We start from the raw sequence: 21,939 nt of genomic DNA on the forward strand, positions 1-21,939 counted from the left end.
AATTTTAAAGATTAATGGAAAAAAATTGAAGGAATTCATTAAAGGAAGAAGGGAGAATACGAAGGTGGAAGGTCTTAAAATGTAATGCTGACATTCTTCATTTTATTTATTTACTTTTTTGAGAACAAACGGAGGAGAGGAGTAACAGGTAGGATACGTTTCTCTTAGGTCTCGTTTAGTTCACCTTATTTCTTCTGACCTGATCTGATCTAATCTAAACTGATCTGATATGATCTTAACTTTTTTTTATCTGATCTGATATGATCTGATTTTTCATAATTAAGATTGGAATAACAAAAACTACAATTATTAAATATAATGATTTACATGTATAATAAATTTTGAACAGTTGTTATAATTACAAATTATTTATTTAACTGTAGTCATTATTTGAATATTCCATATATTAAATAGACTTGGACATGGTCCGGATGGCCGATTCTAATTTGGACACAATCTGGACAAAATCAGTTATGATCTGGACATACCAGTTCTGATACAAACATAATGGTTTTGACTTTGACATTATTTGGGTACACTGGTTCTGATTTGAACGTATGCCATTTGATATGGACCAATGATTCAAATCTGACCATAATCTGTACATATCAGTTCTAATATGGACAAAATACAGAGTGGACAAAATTTAAACCAACTTATAATTTCTGTATCAACCCTTGTCCCAAACAATAACAAGATGGAATACATTCTCAGGTAGTTCACTTCCCTTTTTCAAAAACAAAACCAAAAAAACTTTTCAAAGGGAATCGAACAAGGGAAGTAAAAGAAGAAGATTCTAAAATCTAAACACAAAAACAGTCGTACCAATCTCTCTCCTACCCTCCTCTTCCCCTCTCACTCCCCATTGATGACAACAATGATCATCCGCAATAACAACCAACGTCATAGTGGTGGTGGCGGGGAAGGCGGCGTTGGCGGGGGAGGAGGAGCAGCAGCAGCAGCAGCTTCCTCAATCATCTCTCTGTTGCGCACAATACTAATCATAGCATCCATTGTATTAACAATAATCTCATCAACTGTATCTTCAAGTGCAATCTTCAGTTTGAAGTACAGATATGCAGGCACAAATCGCTCCCTAAATTCCCTGAAACTCCATGATACTAATCGCCTACAAATGCTCTCTAATGTTGACCTTCCTTTGGGTGGTAATGGCCGCCCTGATTCTTCTGGGTCTGTTTTCAAATCCTTTCATTTTCTACGATTTTGACCTAATTTCTCAATTTTGTGCTTTTTTATTTAGTTAATTCCGTGACTGCTGAATTCTGATTACTGGATTCTTTGATTTGGATTGTGTTTTACTTGATCATGCATTTTTTCCAGGGTTTGTCTTATTTTGATGAATTTTTCTGTTGTTTAGCTCTTTTCTGTGACGGGTATTGATAATTGTTAATAGGGTATGGTCTTATCGTTGCATATTATATAAAAGACCTGGATTAATTGTTAAGACAATTATTTTCACTCTTATTGTTAATTGAGCACTTTCTTCTGATTGCTCCGTCATGAATTTGAACCTTTATATCTTACTTTTTTTGGGGTCCTAATTGAGCTCTATGTTAATTATGGTATGGAGACTATGGACTACCTAGTTGCAAAATGAGATGAGTTCAAGTCTTCATTATTTTTTGGGTGTATAGGGACTTAAGGAGTGGATGGGATCACGGGAATTGATGCCAGGAGACTTTAACTAACTAAGCTAGTTGACATCCACATGATCGAGTCTTAATTGAATTAAATTTTCCTTTCTTCTCTCATAGGGGTTAGGCTCTTTTGGGTTGGTGGTAAATTTGGTTTTGTCCCCTCACGTTGTTACCCTCATCCTAGTTGAGCTATTTTCTCTGATTTGTGTTAGTCAGCAGGGTGTATTTGGATCTTTCAGGTCTTAGTTATGATTGCAGGTTTACATATTACTCGATCAAGCGTCTTTATTATTCCGTTCCCTTATTAGACAGTGTTATGTTTGAGTTGTTTCTCTTGCACTTGATTTTAGCCAGACCCCTTCTTATGATGAGTCATTTGTTACTAGTTTGTCAGTCCATTATGGAATGTTTGCTGTTGCGATTGGTTGTACTTGATCAAAGTCGTTTTCCTTTCATGCCTATAAGCTACATGCAAATTTGATGGATTTTGTTTATTTTTAAATATGATGATTGTTCCTAGCTGGTCTCTCTCTTAGGTGAGCCATTACATGCCCTTTGATTGTCTCTTTATAGTCAATTATATGGTATGATCTTATTTAGTTTAGTGGTTTTCTTTTCCTTGTTTTGCAGGCTATATTATGCGAAGTTGGGTATTGGGACACCTCCAAAGAACTTTTATATGCAAGTGGATACAGGGAGTGATATCACATGGGTTAATTGCATTGAATGTACGGAGTGTCCTAAAAGAGGCTATCATGGTGTAAGGCTCATTATGTCTTTTTACATTCACTTCCCCCTTTTTTTTTGTACACTTTTTTTTGGGTTTTGTTAACTCCTGCATCGATAATTTGGTACTGAAACTTTTGGGCCTTCTTGTCCATCAAAATCATATCTTGGTGAAAATAACTCTTATTATCTAATAAAAATAACACTCTACCGTATTTCAACTGTTATAGAAGTACATAGATCCTGCTAAATTGCTATGTGTTTGATGATAGTCATCAACCCGCTGTTGAAATTGGCCAAATGGCGCCGTATCTGTTAAACCTACTATTTATAAATCGTGTGTTTTGTTTTGGTGTTTAGTATGGGTTTTGTTACTGGTCATCCCCTGTCATGAGTCATGTTGATTTGAATTCCTTTGGAGGATGAATAAATTGCTTATCCTGATTCACTCAAGAAAATAAAAAAAAGGAAACAGTTCCTTATTTGCAGAAAAGGCCTAATGGCTTCCAATTTATTACAATGATTTCAAAATTGAAAATTCCGTAAGTAAATTAATTGAGTATTGAAGGAGCTTAATGCCCTTGTAGAAAAAGAGAGAGAGAGAGAGGTATGCAGTAGCCTTGAAATTTTTTAAATCATATTCTTCAGCGGCTACTTCAGAAGAAAATTATCTGTTTAGCATCTTTGTGTGCACCTTTAGGAACAACGAGAGTAAGAGCTGCTACAAATTGACAAGCCTCCTTACCTTTATGAACTATTAGATGAAATTTCTCAAGCTAGGTGTGGTGAAAATGAATATCTGACTACTATTAACATTATATGGATGAATTTTTATTCCAGTGCGCATTAAATTTGCTCATGAAAGTAGGTTTTTGAAACAGCCTTAATCAGAAAGTTTTGTATGCAGTAGAATCATTGTCTGAATTAACTTATTGTTTTTTTGTGATGCTGATTTTTTCTGGCAGATAGATCTCACACTCTATGATCCCAAGGACTCTATCACTGCTCAGAATGTCTCTTGTGATAAACCATTCTGTTTAGAAGTAAATGGTGGTCCATTTCAAGTATGCAGAGCCAACGAATCATGTTCATTTGCCGAGTTCTATGGGGATGGGAGCTCTAGTACTGGATACTTTATGGAGGATATTGTGCATTATGATCAAGTTTCAGGCGATCTTCAGACTACGACTGCAAATGGGAGTATCAGTTTTGGGTGAGATGGAGATCAATTTTCTGGCAATTGCATGTATGAAGTGGGTAGAAATCCTATTTCCAATATGCTACAAATTTGACAATTGACATCCTTGTGTCAATTTTGATTTAAGTGAAATAGAAATGTATATTCTGATTGAATCCAGATCTATAACATTGAATAGGTTAGATACTAGAAGAACTATATACTGATGATACATTTGAAATGGTAAACTGGAACAACTGTTAAGGTAGAATACCATGACTATCATTCCACTAGTTCCTTAGTACTGTGATTTGTGTGAACTGTGGTTTGCAAATTTATCACTTAGTTCCTTTGTACTGTGATTTGTGGCTAAATTCTTCCTTTGATTAAAATCTTTCGCTTTTGGTGAAGTGACTTTCTAGGTCGTAGTTGTCCATCCCAAAATATTATTCTTTTCTCAGCTAGAATATTTTGTTGTGCTCTTTAGAGAAAAAGACAGTGTTTTTCTGAAGTGAAAGGGCATGAAGAAATGCATTTGATAAATTACAAATGGAAACCAAAGTGCTATTCAGGAGACGTAAATTACCAAATTTTGTCCTTTAATGTCCTTTACTGTACTGCCTGCCTGCCTGCATATGTTCAAGTAATAAAGGATAGTTGGCAACGTGGAATAAAAGGATCTTGGGTATACTTACTGCTTACGGTTATTTTAATATAACATAGAGATCCGAAGTAGTTGTGTCACAAGTAAGATTATGAGAGCTTTTCAACATACTTCATGATCTGGAGATCATGATGTTCATACGACAATAATATAATTGCTAGTTGATGTGTCATTTATCTTGTTTCCGATTCTCATTCTGTCTTCATGTTGGAATTTTCAATTTTCTTTTCTGCAAGTGATCATCTATGGACTTAACATGTATATATAGCTAAACTTAAATATTTTTATTTTACCTATTTTTCTGTGACTTTTTTCTCTTTTATGATCAAATTAGAGCTTGCATCTTATCCAAGAAAGTGTGCATGCATCTTGTTAATAAGGTGGTTCTATGGTTCATCTCTCAACAGGTGTAGTGCTGGACAATATGTAGACCGAGGTACCCCAAATTCTGATGAAGCTCTTGATGGTATTCTTGGATTTGGCAAGTCAAATTCATCTGCAATCTCGCAACTAGCTTCATCAGGACAGGTGAAAAAGATGTTTGCCCATTGTCTGGATGGTGTAAATGGTGGAGGCATCTTTGCTATTGGAACTATTGTGCAACCAAGGGTCAACACAACTCCATTGATGCAGGATGAGTATGTAGTTCTTACCACCTAATCTTAGATGACCTTTTCATGTTGAACATTAGGATCTTATGTCATTTCCAAACCTAATTTTCTTTGTAGTTTATTAATTTGAGTATTCACTTTCTTAGATTTCTGGTTCTCTGCAGCGGTTGCACTCTCCATGTTCTTATTTTTGTATGGAAGTGTGCATGGTACGAGTGGGTTTAGAAGCATGTTTCATTACTTATGTGAGTAAGAAGTTTGTAGACAAAAGCCACTTAAAATTTTCAATTGCCGATAAGGCTATATTGTATTATTGCCTGAAGACAACACTAATATAAAAGACGTGAACAATGTAAAAGATGCTGAGTGGTTTGTTTTGGACAGCAGATACTAGCTAAAATGCTTGTTACAAACTGCCAGGTCTGTGGTTTAAATTGTTCATAAGTAACTGCTACTGAGAGATGTTTGTGGGAATAAAATAGAGGTCAAGGTGAAACTGGGTCTGAAGTTGTAAGGTAAAGGATATATGATGCTTAAGAATATAGAAGAGGACTAAGGACTGGCCTCTTGTGTTGGATGTGAAAATGAGATCGGGATTGAACAAGGTATCTTAGCTAATATTTAAAGTTGAGCAATGTGATCAACATTTCAAGGAAGAAAACGGAGCTGGTTTGTAATTTTTTTTCCTATTCTTCTGTTTATGAAGTTGGTTGGTGTTGTGGACATGTTTGATGATCATGAGAGTGGAGAACCTGACAATATTATTTACGAGTATTTAGTGCATGTGAATTATTATTATAGGGCTGCTATGCAAGTCCGTCTTTGGCATTGAGGAGTCGGGACTTCTACTAAAGGCTGAAGAAAAACGTTTACTGCAGTCTGCTGGTTCTGCCATCTGGATCAAAAGATATTTGATCACCATGATTATTAGGGGGAAAAGAGGTTGGTGGGGGGTGGGGTCACTAGCAACTTAATAGGAGTGTCTGAACTACAGTGTTCTAGGGTTTTGGAAATTACAAGAGTCTATTTTCCTTAATAAAGTTAAGAGACTTGCTATTAGTCACCCTTTAACTGTTCTTTAGTGATAGCTGCTTTGGTAGTTAGAAGATGGTAAAAGAAAATTGAGACTGTGAAATCCCTTTCATGCGCTCAAAAGCCCTCTGTTTTAGTCACCCAAAAAGTGATAGGATTGACGTTAATGATTTAGACAGTTTGACCAATGAGTATTAGTAGATATTTGAAATCAAAAGAGGGGAAGTAGCAGATAGGAGCATCTCGAGGTAATAGAAATTGCAAAACGAACTGTCTGCAGAGAAAGCATTATTGATAGACAACCCGTGGATGCTAAATTGCTCATATTGGTAAAGGCGTATTAAGGAAAAAGAATATATCAAGAAAGCTAAAGGCTCTACTGCTCTACCTGATGCTGGCTGTTTTTGTATCCACTTCCAGCCATAATTAAATGATGAAGATATGAGAGTTTTCCCAACGTTTGATGAACTCTAAAAATGTCTCAAAAGCAAGCCCTGTCGTCATACTAGAAAAGATTCCGGTATCTAGAAAGTTGCAACACTGTCCATTTCTCCATCAAGTGTCCACACCTCTGAAGCCCCTTTAGTGTCACTTGTTCTCTTTGTCTAGATATCTATACAAAGCTAGGATGTAAAATTGGCTAAAGCGCCACAAGCAGGCGATTCAGTTTCATGAAGTATTTGTAACGGCTAAGATATTTTATGGCAGGCCATTTTTTTTAGTAGCCAGACTGCTGGCTGTACTCTTAGCGGATTATTCTTGCGTGGACCTGGTCCACATATTAGTGTGGACCCAAAATCAATAGTTTTCTCTAGCACCCTTTTTACACTAATAGTGACCTTTATTGTTCATATAGTAACTATAATAAATTAAACACCAAAATTCTTAGACGTAGTAACCATTGTTTGAAGCATAGTAACCCTATGTTTTTAAAAGTGAATTGTGCCTTAAAATCACATTATTCAAGCACATCATGTATCAACGACACTAATTTGGTACTTTTGTTCATAATAATCCTAATAAAATGCCAAAATAAATTAGGAACAAGTTGTTAACTTTATTTTAAGGTATGGTCCACAATAAATTTAGTGTGGACCAAGTCTATTTAAGAATTGGTGACTCTTAGCTGTGTGGCTGAAGGTAATTGTGAGCAGACCGTGAGTTTGCTTGTTGCTTCAGTAATGGTTCCAGAGATGTTACTGCTCATGTTTATTTATTTCCAGTACCCCCTCTGTTTTTATCTATTTTATTTTTCTATGAACCCATTTCTACTTTATTCTACTTTTGGCAAACACAATTTGCCATCTTACCCCTTCCCCGCAATATTTACACCTTTCAGCTTACCCTCTCTTAGTTTATCCAACTTTTTCTTACACCAATCTCTCTTATTTAGTCACCTTTTTCTTACTCCCACTCACCTTTCTTAGAAACAAGAGTCTACAGTGAATTGGGTATATGAAATAAACCGGAGGGAGTATATGGTTTTAGGAGTAGGAATGCGTTTTGGGTGTAAGGTTTCACTGGGGACAGGGAGAAACCCTAAAGTGAAACGATTGGTCTCTTCAATGTAATGAACAGAGCGAACATTACTAATGAACTGTCACAAATTTCTGAAGCTCTGGATTAAGAAACTATGCACTGATGTCTGCTAAAGGATGACATAACACTTTCTTGCCTAATCAAGGTAGCTTCTGGTCATTAACTGAATGATCATTCTCTGTCAGAACTCAGAAGTTTATGTGGCATGTAAAAGGATGAATGAGTTGGATGGATGAACTATGAAATGTTTGAGATGGCTTTTGGTGGTGGACCACTAAAGAGAAAACAATGGATCTTTATGGGTAGAGGCGTATAGCTTGTTCAGGCTAGGGGTTTAACTTCTTAATCGTGGCTGCTGTACTGCTACAGTTAAGTGCTACAATATAAGTGGCATTTATCGTGTTTGAGTTTTCAGCATAATAGATTGTGAGCATAATAATTTTGGGTTTGGCCCTATCCATCTCCCTCTACATGGTTGAGACTCGAGACTGCCTTTCATTTTGCCATTATATTTATATTACGTTATTACTTGCCTCTAAAAAAGATGTCTTTCAGTAGCATCTCCTGCCTGCTGCATCATTAGATGTTCCTCTTAATCACTCCTATGCAGTGCTTGCTAAAGCATTATGCCATTATCATCCTGTTCCTATTGTATATCTTTGTTGGCTCCTGCTATGTTTGTTCCATATAAGATATCATGAACACTCTATATTCTCAATACAAGTATGAAATAAACATCTTTTTTGATAAAATGAAGTAAATTATCAAGCGTGGTGCATTTACCGTGTGGAAGGGGTGTGAGGCTTAACTTGTAATTGGCAGATGCTGGTGTTAATAAGTTACATGTTCATATGTATTCTTGTAACTGCAGGTGGGTTTCATACTTTCCATGTGTTTTGTGGGGGTGGGGGGAGATAAGAGTTGTTTGTCTTTTTTCTTTTAATTGGTCACTGTATTTTGTCTCTAATCTTTTATGCAGATAAATACTAATACTATTTTCTTACAAATATTTTTAGGCCGCATTACAATGTGAACATGACTGGGGTTAAAGTTGGAAATTATTCTTTGATTCTTCCATCAAATTTATATGAGTTAGGAGGCAAGAAAGGAGCCATAATTGACATCGGTACTACCCTTGCTTATCTTCCCGAGATTATCTATGAGCCACTTGTTATTCAGGTATTTATCTGCTTGCTCCTGTGGATTCATGTTATGCACTGGTGTATAATGTTCATGTATTTGAGAATGCCTGAATGCCTCAACAGATACTCTCGCGGCAACCTAACTTGAAATTGGTTACTGTCCAAGACCTTTATACATGCTTCAAGTATTCTAAAAGGTATAATTTTTTATCAGAACATTTTATTGCTTTTACGCATGGGGGCTTATATCACTTCATGGTAATGATGTTAAAATGGAATGCTGGTTGTGAGAGGCAGTTCCACTTCACAGAGAAACAAGAACTAAATGATTAATTTGGCTAGACTGTAGTTGGATCTGCAGTCTGTATGCACCTTTTGGATGTTTTTTTTAACTTTCCAAACATCAAAGATAGGAAGAAAATATAAAATCCATTAACTTTTACATCTTTCGTGGCAATCTTTTGTTGACGGCTCACTGATGTCTTCTTTTTCTTTTTCTTGGTTTGCCCAGTGTTGACGATGGATTTCCACCTGTAACATTTTATTTTGGCTCTGGGCTCTCTATGACAGTTTACCCCAATGAGTACTTTTTCCCTGTTGTAAGTACTTTTTGCCATTGTTACTTTATTGATAATCAATTCAATGCTATCCTTCTAGTGTACATTTTCCCCCCGTTTTATTTGAGAGGATGGCATATGTGAAGAAAATTTGGAAAACTCTACACGGGGGCCTTAGTTTGGTAAATTCTAAAGTAGTTCATTTTCTTTAGTGACCCTATGGTAGCCTTTAGTACACTAGGTGCCCTTGTTGACCCAAGTTATGGCTAACCAACTGCTAATTGATCATATTTCTAGCCTTAATCATACAATTACTAACTTACCCTCTAATACCACTACCATCCACCCTATGCCACCACTGCCACCATTAACATCAAAAATTTCACCACCTTCAACATTCCCCAATCCCATCCCCTATTCCACCACCACCTCCTCTGCCTTCATCTTCTTTCCTCCTGCAACCACCACCTACCGCCTCCAAGATTCACCGCAACAACAACGATTCAACTCCATCATCGACACAATCGTGGCTAACCTTTGCTCTAGGCTGACCCCTCCATCTTCCTTTTCACCGTCCTCTATCATCCCAGAATAGTCTTCAGAGTTTAGGCAGAAACATGAGAAAATAATGGTAAAACTATTTACGAGCTTTGATTCTAGTTGGCATAAAGAACTGAAAGGAGATTCTAATTGATTAAATCTATTCAAAATTTACATGCTGCCATTCATATGTTAACATATTTGTAGACCCAAATTTCAGATGCTGCCTTATTTGTTACTCTCTAAAGGAATTCTTGTTACAAATTCTGTCCAAATTTTGTTAGGCTAATAGTTTTCATGATACTCCTAAGTTATATCCTCATCATTCATTTTTTTTCCTTTGACCTCATATTCTGTAGGATGATTTCTGGTGCATCGGTTGGCAAAATAGTGGAAGGTCATCCAGGGACAAAAGGAACCTCACTCTTTTAGGAGGTACCGACAAATACTTGCCTTGATCTGGAAATACTATATGTGCATCTTATATTTTTCTATTTCGAGTTAAGATGTCCGTCTTTCTCTGGTAATTAGCTTCATAAGAAACCATTGTTGCATTTTAAGAGCAGACTTGAATAGTTTTTGGTATACTTCAAAAGCTAGTAGTTTTTGAATTATACTTCAAAAGCTCCATCTACCTGTGCCAACCTTTATAATTATGGGCTTCTTAAAAGTAGCTTTTCATCCACTGCATGGTCAAAACCCACAACTTTTCCATTGATTTCTTCGTACTCTTAAGAATAGGGTCAGAATTTAGTGTTTTTGATTTTGGTTTATGGATATCCATTCTTTGCTCTGAACGTACTACATTCACGGTATCAGGCTTTAAAACATTTCCTATGATTACTGAAGCCTCACTGAAGTTCCTGAGTTCATGTTTACCAAAATTCTTCCTTTTGCCAGCTAATTTGAAATCTTTCTAAGCAAGACTCTGTTGTTCAATCTCAAGTTTCCTTTTGGTGACATCTATAGGATAAATTCTCCACACTTTTCAATTTCCACTTATAGCAGGGCTTTTCTTTTCAATTACCACTCGTGGTCAGAAATTGGTATATCAACTAGTGGCTCAGTTCTCATAAACATATTTGTGGACTGGCCATATGAAGTGCTACAGATTAAAACAGTTAAGGCTATGAGAAAATATAAGATACTATAGAATAGATTCTCTTGTAGTAGAATGGTTACTTTGTACATTGCCTTAATAATGGAATCTACTTTGACTTTTCTTTTCCCCACCTTTGATACATGATTTTTTTTGCCTCCCTCTCTCTCTCTCTCCATAATTGCAGATCTAGTGCTTTCAAACAAGCTGGTCATATATGATCTGGAAAACATGGTCATTGGATGGACAGAATATAACTGTGAGTATGATGACACATCTTCTGTACTAATTATTGATATTGCTCACAGAGTATGTTGTCAGTGTTCAAATGCCTGAGCATAGCATTTTAGCTTTGTATTCATGTTTGATTTGAATGTGATGACCTTGTGATTTCTGTGTGTTTCTCTTGGTTGCTTTAATGTTTTTATTATCCGTTGCATTTTGATTATGGTACGTTTTCCCCTCTACTTGCTTTACTGTAGTTGGACTGTGTGTTCATGTAGCCACGAACCTTGGTAATCTGATTATTATTGAATCCTCCAGCATGGCCCCTCATGGACCTGCTGATGCTCTTTGCCGTAGTTTTAGTATAAGCTGGGAGGGGGGGGGGGGGGGGGAGCGTTGGGTTGCATTTAGGTTTTACAAAACTCTTTTCTATGTATGTGATGTGAATAAGGGTTATAGCTGTTCTTACTGTCATTTCCTTTACAATAGGAGTCTGTACAATGTTGGTATTCGTTTAATTCCCATAATTTGCTATTGAATTATGGTTTACTAAAAAGTAGAAACTAGTGGTTTGAAACTTAAAACTGAAGGAAACTCTAGGAATAAAACAGATACCAACAGATCTAGTGCTTTTCTGAGTGAATACTAACAGAAACTGTTCACTTATAGTTAAAAACTGCTTACATGAAATAGGTAAGGAAGCAACTCTTTTGCTTAGCTGCAAGTGAATTATAACACTCACTGCACTGCTTTTACTTATATGTTGTGTTTACGGAATCTCAATGAACTGTATTCTATTGTAAGGTGCATATTTGCACGTCTGAGTAAATTGGTATGTGAAGGTTTTATCTCATCAGGGGGGATTGGATGTGTCTTAGATTTTCTCCAATGTTTTAATAACTTTTCTGTGGTCCTTGCGTGAGTAGTCGTTGTTCAGACTTAGAGCTCACCCTTCACCACAAAAGAACTTCAAACAAGATTTACTTCAGCAATTGTACCCCCTATAATATAAGATAAGATGTATGAACAAAGGATATGATATTGTGGTTTGGTTTGACTTATTCTTTTCACTTGTGAAATTGTCGAGCTTCTGATGTTTGATTAGGCTTGTTAAATTACTACCCCCAAAAGTTGATCGAATCAGAAGCCTTGGTAATTAGGTGGCTAATGGAGTCTAATTGGTTTATACTTGGTATCGCAGGCTCTTCAAACATTCAGGTCAAGGATGAGCAGACGGGAACAGTTCATCTAGTAGGTCCTCATTTTATATCTTTTGCCTCCACTGTAGATATTCAAACACCCCTAATTGTGTTGTGTATAGGCTTAGCTCTGCTGTTTACGTTGTCAGTAAGTTGAGCTGCTAATGTTGATAAACTGCATATAATATGACACAACATGAGCAGTTTAACAGAAGTGTACACATATTATAGATATAGGAACTCGGTATAATTTTTCCTGTAAATATTCTGAGTACAGATGCAATTAATATTTGCACCCAAAGAGTGCAAATTGTAGTCTCCATCCATTATGCAAATCATCTACGAAGAATTCACTCAATTGAATTATGTACATGTTAAAAGTTTCTTCATTATTAGTTGCCTCGAAGTTATCTGTGTCATTTTTATTATTATTATTGTTAGGCGAGAAAAACTAGGTTTGGCTCGAACAATAGCCGAACCTAAAGTATCTTTGAGGATGGTAAGGGTCATTTCCTGCACTCCTATTTGTACCAAACATTAGTTCTTGGATATATTCCTTGGTTTTTAAAAATGAGCTTAATTTTACATTATTACATCTCCTTCAACCAATGAGGCACTTTGGAATTTTCCGTCAATTGTATCTCTCATGGTTATATTAAGAAAGCTTTGAATCCGACTTGCTAGAATTTGAAGTGGACTAATATAATGATATGGCTTAAAATAGAAATAGGTGGTTTGTTTATCAGAATTTAGCAAGGACATATGATTGTTACGTAAAACCACACAAGTAGTCCGTGGTTGTTTATACAATTATATGTTACTTCCTCCGTGAGTGATGGATAGCACAATTGGTTAGAGATTCCATCCAGGTTACAGGTGATCTTGTGATCGATTCTCATCCCCGCCCCTGTGGCTCATTGGCAAACGTAAAAGTCAAAATAATACAACTATTTCCAAACGGAGGAAATACATTCTATAAAGTGAGGACTCGGCTTTTATATAGTTTCCTCTATAGGCAAGTGGAGCAATCCGTAACGAAACAATTATCTACACGTTGATATAATCGTATTTCGAAACGCGACTTCAAATTCAAATCTTATGGTGTGTGTAGTAAACACGTGATACGAGTAGTACCATATTTATGTGCCAAAATGTCAATGTATTTTGACCAAATTGCTGGAATATTTGGTTATCCATGTGATCAACAGCAGTACTATGCTGTTCACAAATCAAGTCACCATTAATAATTTCCTGACCATTTTTTGATATTAAGAATCTACCAAAGTACAGTACCATATTTGTAACTTGTAAAAGGGAAAACCACAATGCAACAATTAACAACATTTTGTCCTTGTTTAAGATTAGATTGGGCCTTTAACTGATACTTAATACTCGATCTGTTTTGACTTTTTGCACTATTCACATAATTCACTTTGACCCTATTTTATTTCTAATATATGAAAACAATGTTAATATATAATATATTGTTGGCTTCATCTTAATAAATATTTTCAAAATATTTGTATTTTTATAAGTTTTTATAATAGGTAGTTAAAGAAATTGGTGGTCAAAGTTGTGCATTGGCAAGCGTGTCCGGTCAAAACAGGTCGAGTATTAAGGGACGGGGGAGTAGCTAAAACCTCGCCAAATATTCGCATGAGTGTCATAAACGACGCCAGTAAGATTCTACTATCAGAAACATTTGCAAGAAATAACATAAAATCTTTAACAATTTGGTGAATTTAAACTACAAAGACATTTTATAACAACATGATCCGTTAGCACAGATTAGATCACCATCTAAACAAGATTAAAGCAAGTAAATCATAAAAATAAATCACTCACACTGAAAGTACCAAGTGTTGGGGTGCAAAGGGTACTTAGTAGGGTGAGTGTAGTTAAAAGAGATAATCTGAAGTGGAAGTAATGGTAATCCATAATTAACCACACAATCATCAAACTTGAGCACCTTAAACAGCTTTGGATCAACCTCTGATTGTGAGAAGTTGCCACATTTCACATGGACATCGATTACCGGGCATGTTCCACAGTTGTTCTTCACGTCTACTCTATACTTTCCTTTCCCAACTTGAGTCTGTTTTACACTTGGTACATTCTTCACACACCTACTTATTGTGTCTTTACCTGTTTCACTTCCAATTTTCAGGTTAGTTAGTTATATATTCCACATTCATTAAATTAAACATAAAGAATTCTAACACGACTTGAAGTTACTAAGAGAAACTCGAACCCAACACGACACAACTGAACAATTAGTTAGCTCTAATTTGACCAAGTTATCATTTTTTTGTCGCATTTCACCTAATAATTTGTGTTTACGTTTGAGCTTAAGGTTCCGTTTGGTAAGGCGTAAAACGTTTTCATTGTAAAACGATTTTCCATGGAAAATAGTTTTTAAGGGAAAACGCAATTCCAAACTAGTTTTCCTTTGTTTGGTAACTTAAAGGAAAATAGAAGAAGATGGTGAAAATTGAAGAGAAGAAAGGAGAGGGAGGTAAGGAGGAAAGAAGGAAAAGTGGTTCCCTCCCTTTCAAATGGAAAAGGGTTTTCCATCTTTGGGAGAGTAATGAAAAATTGTTTTTTATCCCTTACTCAACCAAAGAACGTAAAATGATTAAAAAGGGAGAAATTGTTTTACGCCCTATCAAACGGAGCCTAACTCGAAATTAACCACAAAAACACAAAATAACATAAAAGTGAAACAAAAAACATTCTAACATTTCTAACACAGCTTGAAGTTACCAAGAGAAACTCGAACCCAATACGATACAAACTTTAACAACTAGTTAGTTCAAATTTGACCAAGTTTATCATATTTTGTTATTACATTGCCCTAAATTGAGCATAAACAATACATGAACACAACCCGTTAATAGAATTGTAAGCTCGGAAATTAAATAAGAGAAAGTGAGAAAGGGAGGGAGGGAGAAACCATGAGTATGAGGTAGGAGAAAGGCGATGACAACAAGAGAGGAACAGAAGAGGAGCTTGAACATGGCTGAAGATTGTTCTTCCATTTTTTAAATTTTTAATTTTGAAGTTGTATGTGGAAAATGGATGGAGTGATCCTCCAATTATAGGTTTGTTGTTGGGGAGGTAAGATATTTATCACTCCAATTTAGTGTTGTTTGAATAAAACTCCGTATTTAGTCAGGTGCAGGTCACATGCATTTGCGTGGATATAAACACAAGTTGGATCAGAGAAGCAGGGCAAAACTCTGTTTTTACGTTACACAAATTTGTTATTTGTCAGGTTTGTTTGGCCTACTCTCACTCTTTTTTCATGGTTTGTGCCTTGGCGACTTTGTGGGTTAGTTTTTCCACCCTTTACCCCACACGGTTAGACCTGGTAAACGGGTCATTTGACTGAGTTTAGATCGTGAAGAGTTCAAGACCATTCGGGCTTCAAGTTTAATTCGGTTTCTTGATGGTTGGATTGGTTCAAGTCTTTGCGTCAATGTCGGATTAGTTCATATCGAATTGAGTTTGGGTTATATCGGGTTTTTTTGAGTACCGTCAGTATTTTTGTGGACTTGGTGCTTGACTAGTCGATTTGGTTAGGAATGTGTGATAGTTTTTTGGTATGTCGTTGATTTTGAGTATTGGTTTGCAACTGTTAGTAATGTTTCATGGCTCATATACATGCACATTGAGGAGGACGAAGGCATTTTTTCTATTTAGGAAGCCTTCAGATGAAATTAGATACATTTGTTCCCTCTTTTATGCCTATGTTGTTGCTTGTGCCCCTTTATTCGGTGACTAGCCATATTACAAGCCCATGAAAGCCTCATTGGTTACTAGTCCCAAGCCTAGCTTGGGGGAGCTAATAGTAAGTGAGGTGAGGGAGTTGTAGTGTGCTACATTTTGAGCACAAGGTGGGTGTTGAAAAGGAAATAAGGGAGTTCTTCTTATCTTGTTTGATGTTTGAAAAAAGAGAAAAAATAATGAAGAGTGAAAGAGATGAGAAGAATAGAAAATGTGAAGGTCCCCAAAAGAAGGAAAAAAAATCAAAAAAGAAAGGAAAAATAATGAAAAAAAAGAAGAGAAATTGAGCAAAAAGAGAAAAATTTAAAGCATTGTCTCACTCAAGTATTGTAAATTCTTATCTTTATGAGTGATTGGTTATAATTGTGAAAGAAGGGCAAGAAAGTATATATGGTGTGTGGTTTGTTTGTTGTTTCATCATGTGTGGAGTGGGAGAGTTGTGGTCATCACTTGTGGTTGATCATGGGTTTTGCTCGGATTTATGCTCCCCAAAGCTGTAATCCCCCGTAATTTTATACATTTTATTAATATATTTTAACGTATAAGTAATTATATTAAAATAGAATTTACCAATTTTGAAATAAATATTTAAGTAACGAATATTTATTTTTATACGTTTTAAATATTTCAACGATTTATGAAATTAAAATAATTTTAGAACTTTTTGTTGAAAAGAAATCGAATTACGAAAACCGTTTGAATTTGGAAAACAACCCTAATTGGTTTTGGATTCAAATACTTAAACTCAATCCTAGTTCTAGCCCAAATTGATAAAGCCCAAATAACAAAAACTCAAATTCTTTACTCCCTCCTCTTTCTATTTCACGTGAAAAGCAAAAAAAAACCCAAAACCCCTTCCCTTCTCTTTCACTTTCACGTGGATTTCAAACCCTCAAGAACTCCCTCCCTCTCGCTGCCGTCCACCTCCTGCTCTCCTCACCGTCGACCTTGCGGTTGCCCAGCCGCCGCCGGTAACTCCTCCTTCCTTTTTCCTTTTTGCTTCTTCTCCACTCGTTCGTTTCTTGCTCTCCTCCTCAACCGATTTTTGTTTCGCACAGCATCACCACCGCGCCGAGCATTCGTAGCCTGGCTGTAACCGCCGCCCTGCGCCCTCGCCGTCCACCTTGCGCGGTAGTTCTCTCCTCCCTTTCTCTTTTCTATTTCATTCTTTTGTTGTGGTTGTGTATTCAACTGATTGTGGCTGACCACCACTCATTCGCGCAGCCACCGCAGGTAGCACCACCATGTGCCGCCGTCGCTCAGCCCTGCCGCAAGCCACCTCTGTCCGCCGGCCAACTCTCTCTCCTCCTCCTTGAATTGGTTACTTTCTTAAACCCTAAGTAACTAATTATTTTAAATTAAAGTTTGTTAATTTAGATTATGTTCTTAAATTAAATTTATAATTTTTATGGTAAATGTGATTTTCAGATTTGATGTTGAGATTAAAAACGAATTAATTTTCAGTTTTGATTAATTAAAATTAAGATTAGGGCTTAATCATAATTTATTAACTTGAATTATGTTTTCTTGAATTAAAGTTATGGATTTTGTGATTTAAATTATAAATTTGAGATTATATGGATTTTATAATAAAGTTATTAATTTTCAGATTATCAAGTTACATTGAAATATTGGTTTTTGATTGTTTAAAGCATGAAATTCAAGGTTTTTATAATTATTAATCATGATAGGTTGAGTATGGATTATTGAATTGATTGTTTTGAGATACTAGGAACGTAGGTTGACCTTGGTGAAGCTTTTAAATGAATTTATATTGCTGAAAATTTAAAGTACGATGTTTGCAAAAGTTTTCAACGAATTTCAATCACTAGTTCAATAATTATGATGCTCGGAAAGCAAATGTTTAAGTTTTGATATTGGGGAAAGCTCTAAATATGTTTAGGATACGTTTAGAATGCTTTATTATGGTTGCCAATGACTAGAAGTTGATTGGGATTACTTGTTGGTTGTTTTAGGCGGAGAATTCTCTTTAGGCGACTTTTGAAAGTGTTAAAGTGGCCTATCAGTTTGTTTACACAAGGTACGTACATACCTGTGTGCTTGGAATGTGTGTTAATTGTTGAAACCATGTTGAATTGTTGATATGTTGATGTTGTTGATGAACTTAGTCAGGTTGAAATTGCATGTTTAATACTGTTGGATGAACATATTGAACTTATATTGCATTTTGAGGATTATAACATGTTAGTATGGATGATTGATGCAAACATGTTTGATTGGGAACACTAGATTACTTAGTATATAATTCAGATCAGTTGATTGTTGTTCCCTTTTAGCTTTTCACTACTTTATGAGGGCGGAGGACCTTGTTTAGTAAGTTGAAACCTTATACCCATATACAGGGGTTGATCAGTATTAAAGGAAAGATTGGAGTTAATTGGAATGAGTCTTGTTCGATGCCTTTGTGAGCACTTACTTAATTCCAAGATAAAAACAGTTGTAAATAAACGTGAGTTGTATGCCTTATGTGATTGTTGAGTCATAACAGGGTGTCAATTTGTAAATCATGTAAAGTGAAACTGAGTAGCAATAGCTTTAGACTGTGCACGTCTAAAGTGACGGACAAACAGGAGTTGGGGTTCATGGTGGTAGCCCATGGCCTTTCATTCGGACCGGATTGATCACCGCGTCCTATTTTTAGTCAAACGTTCCTCGATATCGCAGGTCACTGAGGTTACGGAGTCGCGTCCGTACCTCGTCTTCCTTAGTGAAGACTTCTAGCTAGAAAACTCGGTCCATTGCCATTTTAAATTAAGTAATATTATTGTTATAAAGGTCTAGTCCAGTCAAGTATAGCTTTCAAGTCAGTATGTTTTGGTTTTCCTTGCTTATGTTTTATTTAGTATCATGTTAGGATTGTTCGGTTAATAGAATCATGCTAGGATTATCATTTATTTAGTATGTAGTACTCAGCTTTGCTGATTACGTGCTTTTGCTTGTGCATGTTGATCATGGCTATGCCTTATTGATCCTGTGATGACCCAATCTTTGGTGAGCAGTCTCTAAGGATCAATAAGTATTGTCCATCTGCAGGTTTGAAGATGTTGCATCATTGGGATCGGGAATAGAGAGCTTGTATTTAGTTTTGATTTGCTAAGTTGACTTGGGTTTGTTTAATTGGACTTTAAACTTGTTAGTTGATCTTATTTTTGTTGATTGGTTTTTGGATTAACTATGTAATCGATTATTTATAAACCTAAAGTTATTTATTATGTTTTCCGCTGCAAAATTCTGAATAAGCCGTTACGTTTTCACACGGGCGATAATGCCTTGATAATTCTCTACGTTTTACATAAAAAGGTTATTTTAGAAAAGAGAGAATTGTCGGGGTGTTACAAAGTGGTATCTAGAAGCTAAGGTTTTACTTTAATAAAATTTTAGGCGCCTAACTATCTAGTTATTTAAAATAAATTTCTTAAACATCGAGTTTCTACGTATTATAATGTTCAAAAAAATTGGTACTTTTTTTTTGGGGGGCCGATTTCCTTTTATCTTGTTTGAAAGTATATGATATTTCTTATTTAAGTTCGAAATCAAATTATTATTCAAGTTATAGTGATACTTTCGACATTTTTATTTTTCTTATTATTTATTATTCAAAAAAAATAAAATAATGAGTACACTTTTTAAAGGAGTTCAATTTTTTTTAAGTTGTTTCAAGAGTTAGAATTCGTTGTTTAGGAAATATAATTTTTTAAGAATTAATAACTTTATTTTCTAATTTATTAGCTACGCATTTCCTTAATTTATTTTACTTTATTTATTTTATATTTTTATTTATGTTATTATTCTATGTTATAATTTTATTATATTAGCGTCCTTTTACCTTGTTATTTAAATTATTCCAATGCTTTAGCTTATGAGAGATGGGTAGTATAAGAAGGGCATATAAGATAGAATTATATGTGCATTAGTAGCTAGTCAACGCTAGCATTAGAAATTGATTGTTATGTACGTGCGTGTGCTAATTGTTTAAGTGTTACATTTACATGTGCATAAAGAATCGTTTGATTCCACCAAACTTATTGATCATTGAACCTTGTTTATGATTTGGTTGGAAAATCGTTAGTGAGACATGGAATTGTTTATTTCAGGAATAAAATGTTTCTTTCCAAGTACACCAACATAGGATCCTTCGAGAAACTTGATATAGAAACCCCAGATATTTACGTGAAGAAAATCATGTTTGGATGTGAATATTATGCTAAAGTTCAAGGGCAACCTATCTTAATGAGAAAAGATATCATAGCAGCTACTATCATTAATTGCTTACCTAACAAATTTCCATACCTAGAACTCAAGGAAAAGTTTAAAGACATGCATTCTGATAATGGAACTCCAAACTTGGCTAAATATGGGACTTGGGATGGTAGATGGAAATATGATTCAGAAATTCTGACCACCATTATTGAGGCGGCAGAAAGTGGGTTTAGAGACGGTAAAATCGTAGGGAGTCATGTTGGAGATGCAGTTACAGAAGAACCTATGGGAGTAAGTGTAAATAATGACCTAGAGGAAAATGATGTAGCCGTGGAGAGTGAGAATGTAGGTGTTGAGGCAGAGAATCCTAACCTAGTGGCCCATGAGCCAACCATTGAAATTTCTAGTGATTCAGATGCAGATCTCGAAAGTGAGCAGGAGGTGGCAAATGAGCCTAATCAAGATGAAGATATGGAAGAAGATGAAGACCCTGAGGAAGAGTTTGATGATCTTGAGATCTAAATTTCACTCCGCAAGTTTCAGGAGCGATGGATAGGCAAGAGGCCACAAATATTTTGAAGTCATAAATAGTTAATTTAAATCTTTTATGTTTTAGAGAATAAGTAGCGAAGCTACAACAGTTTAAAGTTAAAAGCTTATTGAAGTTTGAAATGTTCTTTATTATTTTCAAGGATGTAATAAACCTTTATGGAGTTAGCAATAAAAGTTAAAATTTTCAAGGAATTATTCTTTATTTTATTTTGAGGATTCCATAATACCCCAACCTCTAGGTAGTACGTCAGGGATTAATTCTTTATTGTTTGCATACTCAATGTGAATTGTGGGTCAATTTAATTGCCACAATAATATTAAATGATTTGAGTACATAAAGGAAGTGAGGGCCAATCTAGACCTCCATGACCAATATGATTCAAAATGTTATGCCTTATGTGCAGCGTGTGAATGCCTTTCGTGAATTATTGAGGATGATTATTTTTCAATGATTATTGCATCTTGTAGACGATCGTTGCACCTTCGTAAACGATTGTCGTGCCTTCGTAAATGATTTTATGTGAATATTGTTTATTGAGGCGATCTCTATGGTCAAAGTAAACATTGCTTGATATAGAATGACATGTAAGTGATGTTTAGAACCTAAGATAGAGTGTATTAATTTCAGGTCGTGTTATAGAATGACCAACAATAATGACTTAGTTGTTGCTATTCGCCTCTTGACGGAAAAGATGATCCAAGAGAGAATTGAACGTCCCGATTCTGCTGGGGACATGTTTAAGAGACTAGACAAAGTTAAGTCACCATACTTTAAGGGGGAAACTGATCTTACTTTTAGAGAACTAGGTTAGAGAGTTTGAGAAACTGTTTGGGAAATGAACTGTCTTGAGAACATGAGAGTGGGTCAAGTTGTACTGTACTTGGAAGATGAAGCTGATTTATGGTGGAGAGAAAATGGAGTTAGACTTAGCGCTGTTGAGAGATTCAATTGGGATTCGTTTGTTACTGCCTTAAGGAAACTCCTTTTATGAGAAAGAAAAAGGAACAAGAATTCATAAACCTTAGGATGGAATAGACTAAGTTTTTACAAGGCTAAGATAGACATACTGTGAAATTCAGAAAGTAAATGTAAGGAACCATATTGGAAGATTGACCTCGTATAGATGTTTTGGGAAGTCCAAGAACCTTTGGCTATTTCTGTAATGCGAGTGAGGAAATTGATGAATAGGGAGCGTGAACTATTTTTCTGT

At 35.6% G+C, this 21,939-nt stretch overlaps 2 protein-coding genes across 2 annotated transcripts; one reads left to right on the plus strand and one right to left on the minus strand.

The window, feature by feature from the left end:
* Positions 1–718: 718 nt before the first annotated feature.
* On the plus strand, positions 719–12,561 carry LOC110800721 (aspartic proteinase 36). The gene is made up of 10 exons (XM_022006033.2): positions 719–1,191; positions 2,289–2,418; positions 3,350–3,597; positions 4,633–4,863; positions 8,424–8,586; positions 8,673–8,746; positions 9,061–9,148; positions 10,006–10,081; positions 10,933–11,004; positions 12,172–12,561. The coding sequence occupies exons 1-10, from the start codon at positions 869–871 to the stop codon at positions 12,324–12,326; spliced, it is 1,560 nt and encodes a 519-aa protein (XP_021861725.1). The 5' UTR covers positions 719–868; the 3' UTR covers positions 12,327–12,561.
* A 1,292-nt stretch (positions 12,562–13,853) lies between these two features.
* On the minus strand, positions 13,854–15,305 carry LOC110800722 (uncharacterized protein At1g05835). The gene is made up of 2 exons (XM_056828209.1): positions 15,123–15,305; positions 13,854–14,314 (listed from the first exon to the last, which is right to left on the minus strand). The coding sequence occupies exons 1-2, from the start codon at positions 15,205–15,207 to the stop codon at positions 14,007–14,009; spliced, it is 393 nt and encodes a 130-aa protein (XP_056684187.1). The 5' UTR covers positions 15,208–15,305; the 3' UTR covers positions 13,854–14,006.
* Positions 15,306–21,939: the final 6,634 nt, after the last annotated feature.

This window comes from Spinacia oleracea, chromosome 5, assembly GCF_020520425.1.
Source record: "Spinacia oleracea cultivar Varoflay chromosome 5, BTI_SOV_V1, whole genome shotgun sequence".
NCBI classification, from domain to species: Eukaryota; Viridiplantae; Streptophyta; class Magnoliopsida; order Caryophyllales; family Amaranthaceae; genus Spinacia; species Spinacia oleracea.

Coding starts and splice junctions, on each gene's coding strand:
- LOC110800721 (XM_022006033.2), top strand. CDS start 869: ATGACAACAATGATCATCCGCAATAACAACCAACGTCATAGTGGTGGT. Junction 3,598..4,632: donor AATGGGAGTATCAGTTTTGG/GTGAGATGGAGA, acceptor ATCTCTCAACAG/GTGTAGTGCTGGACAATATG. Junction 10,082..10,932: donor GAACCTCACTCTTTTAGGAG/GTACCGACAAAT, acceptor CCATAATTGCAG/ATCTAGTGCTTTCAAACAAG.
- LOC110800722 (XM_056828209.1), bottom strand. CDS start 15,207: ATGGAAGAACAATCTTCAGCCATGTTCAAGCTCCTCTTCTGTTCCTCT. Junction 14,315..15,122: donor TCTCCTACCTCATACTCATG/GTTTCTCCCTCC, acceptor GAAGTGAAACAG/GTAAAGACACAATAAGTAGG.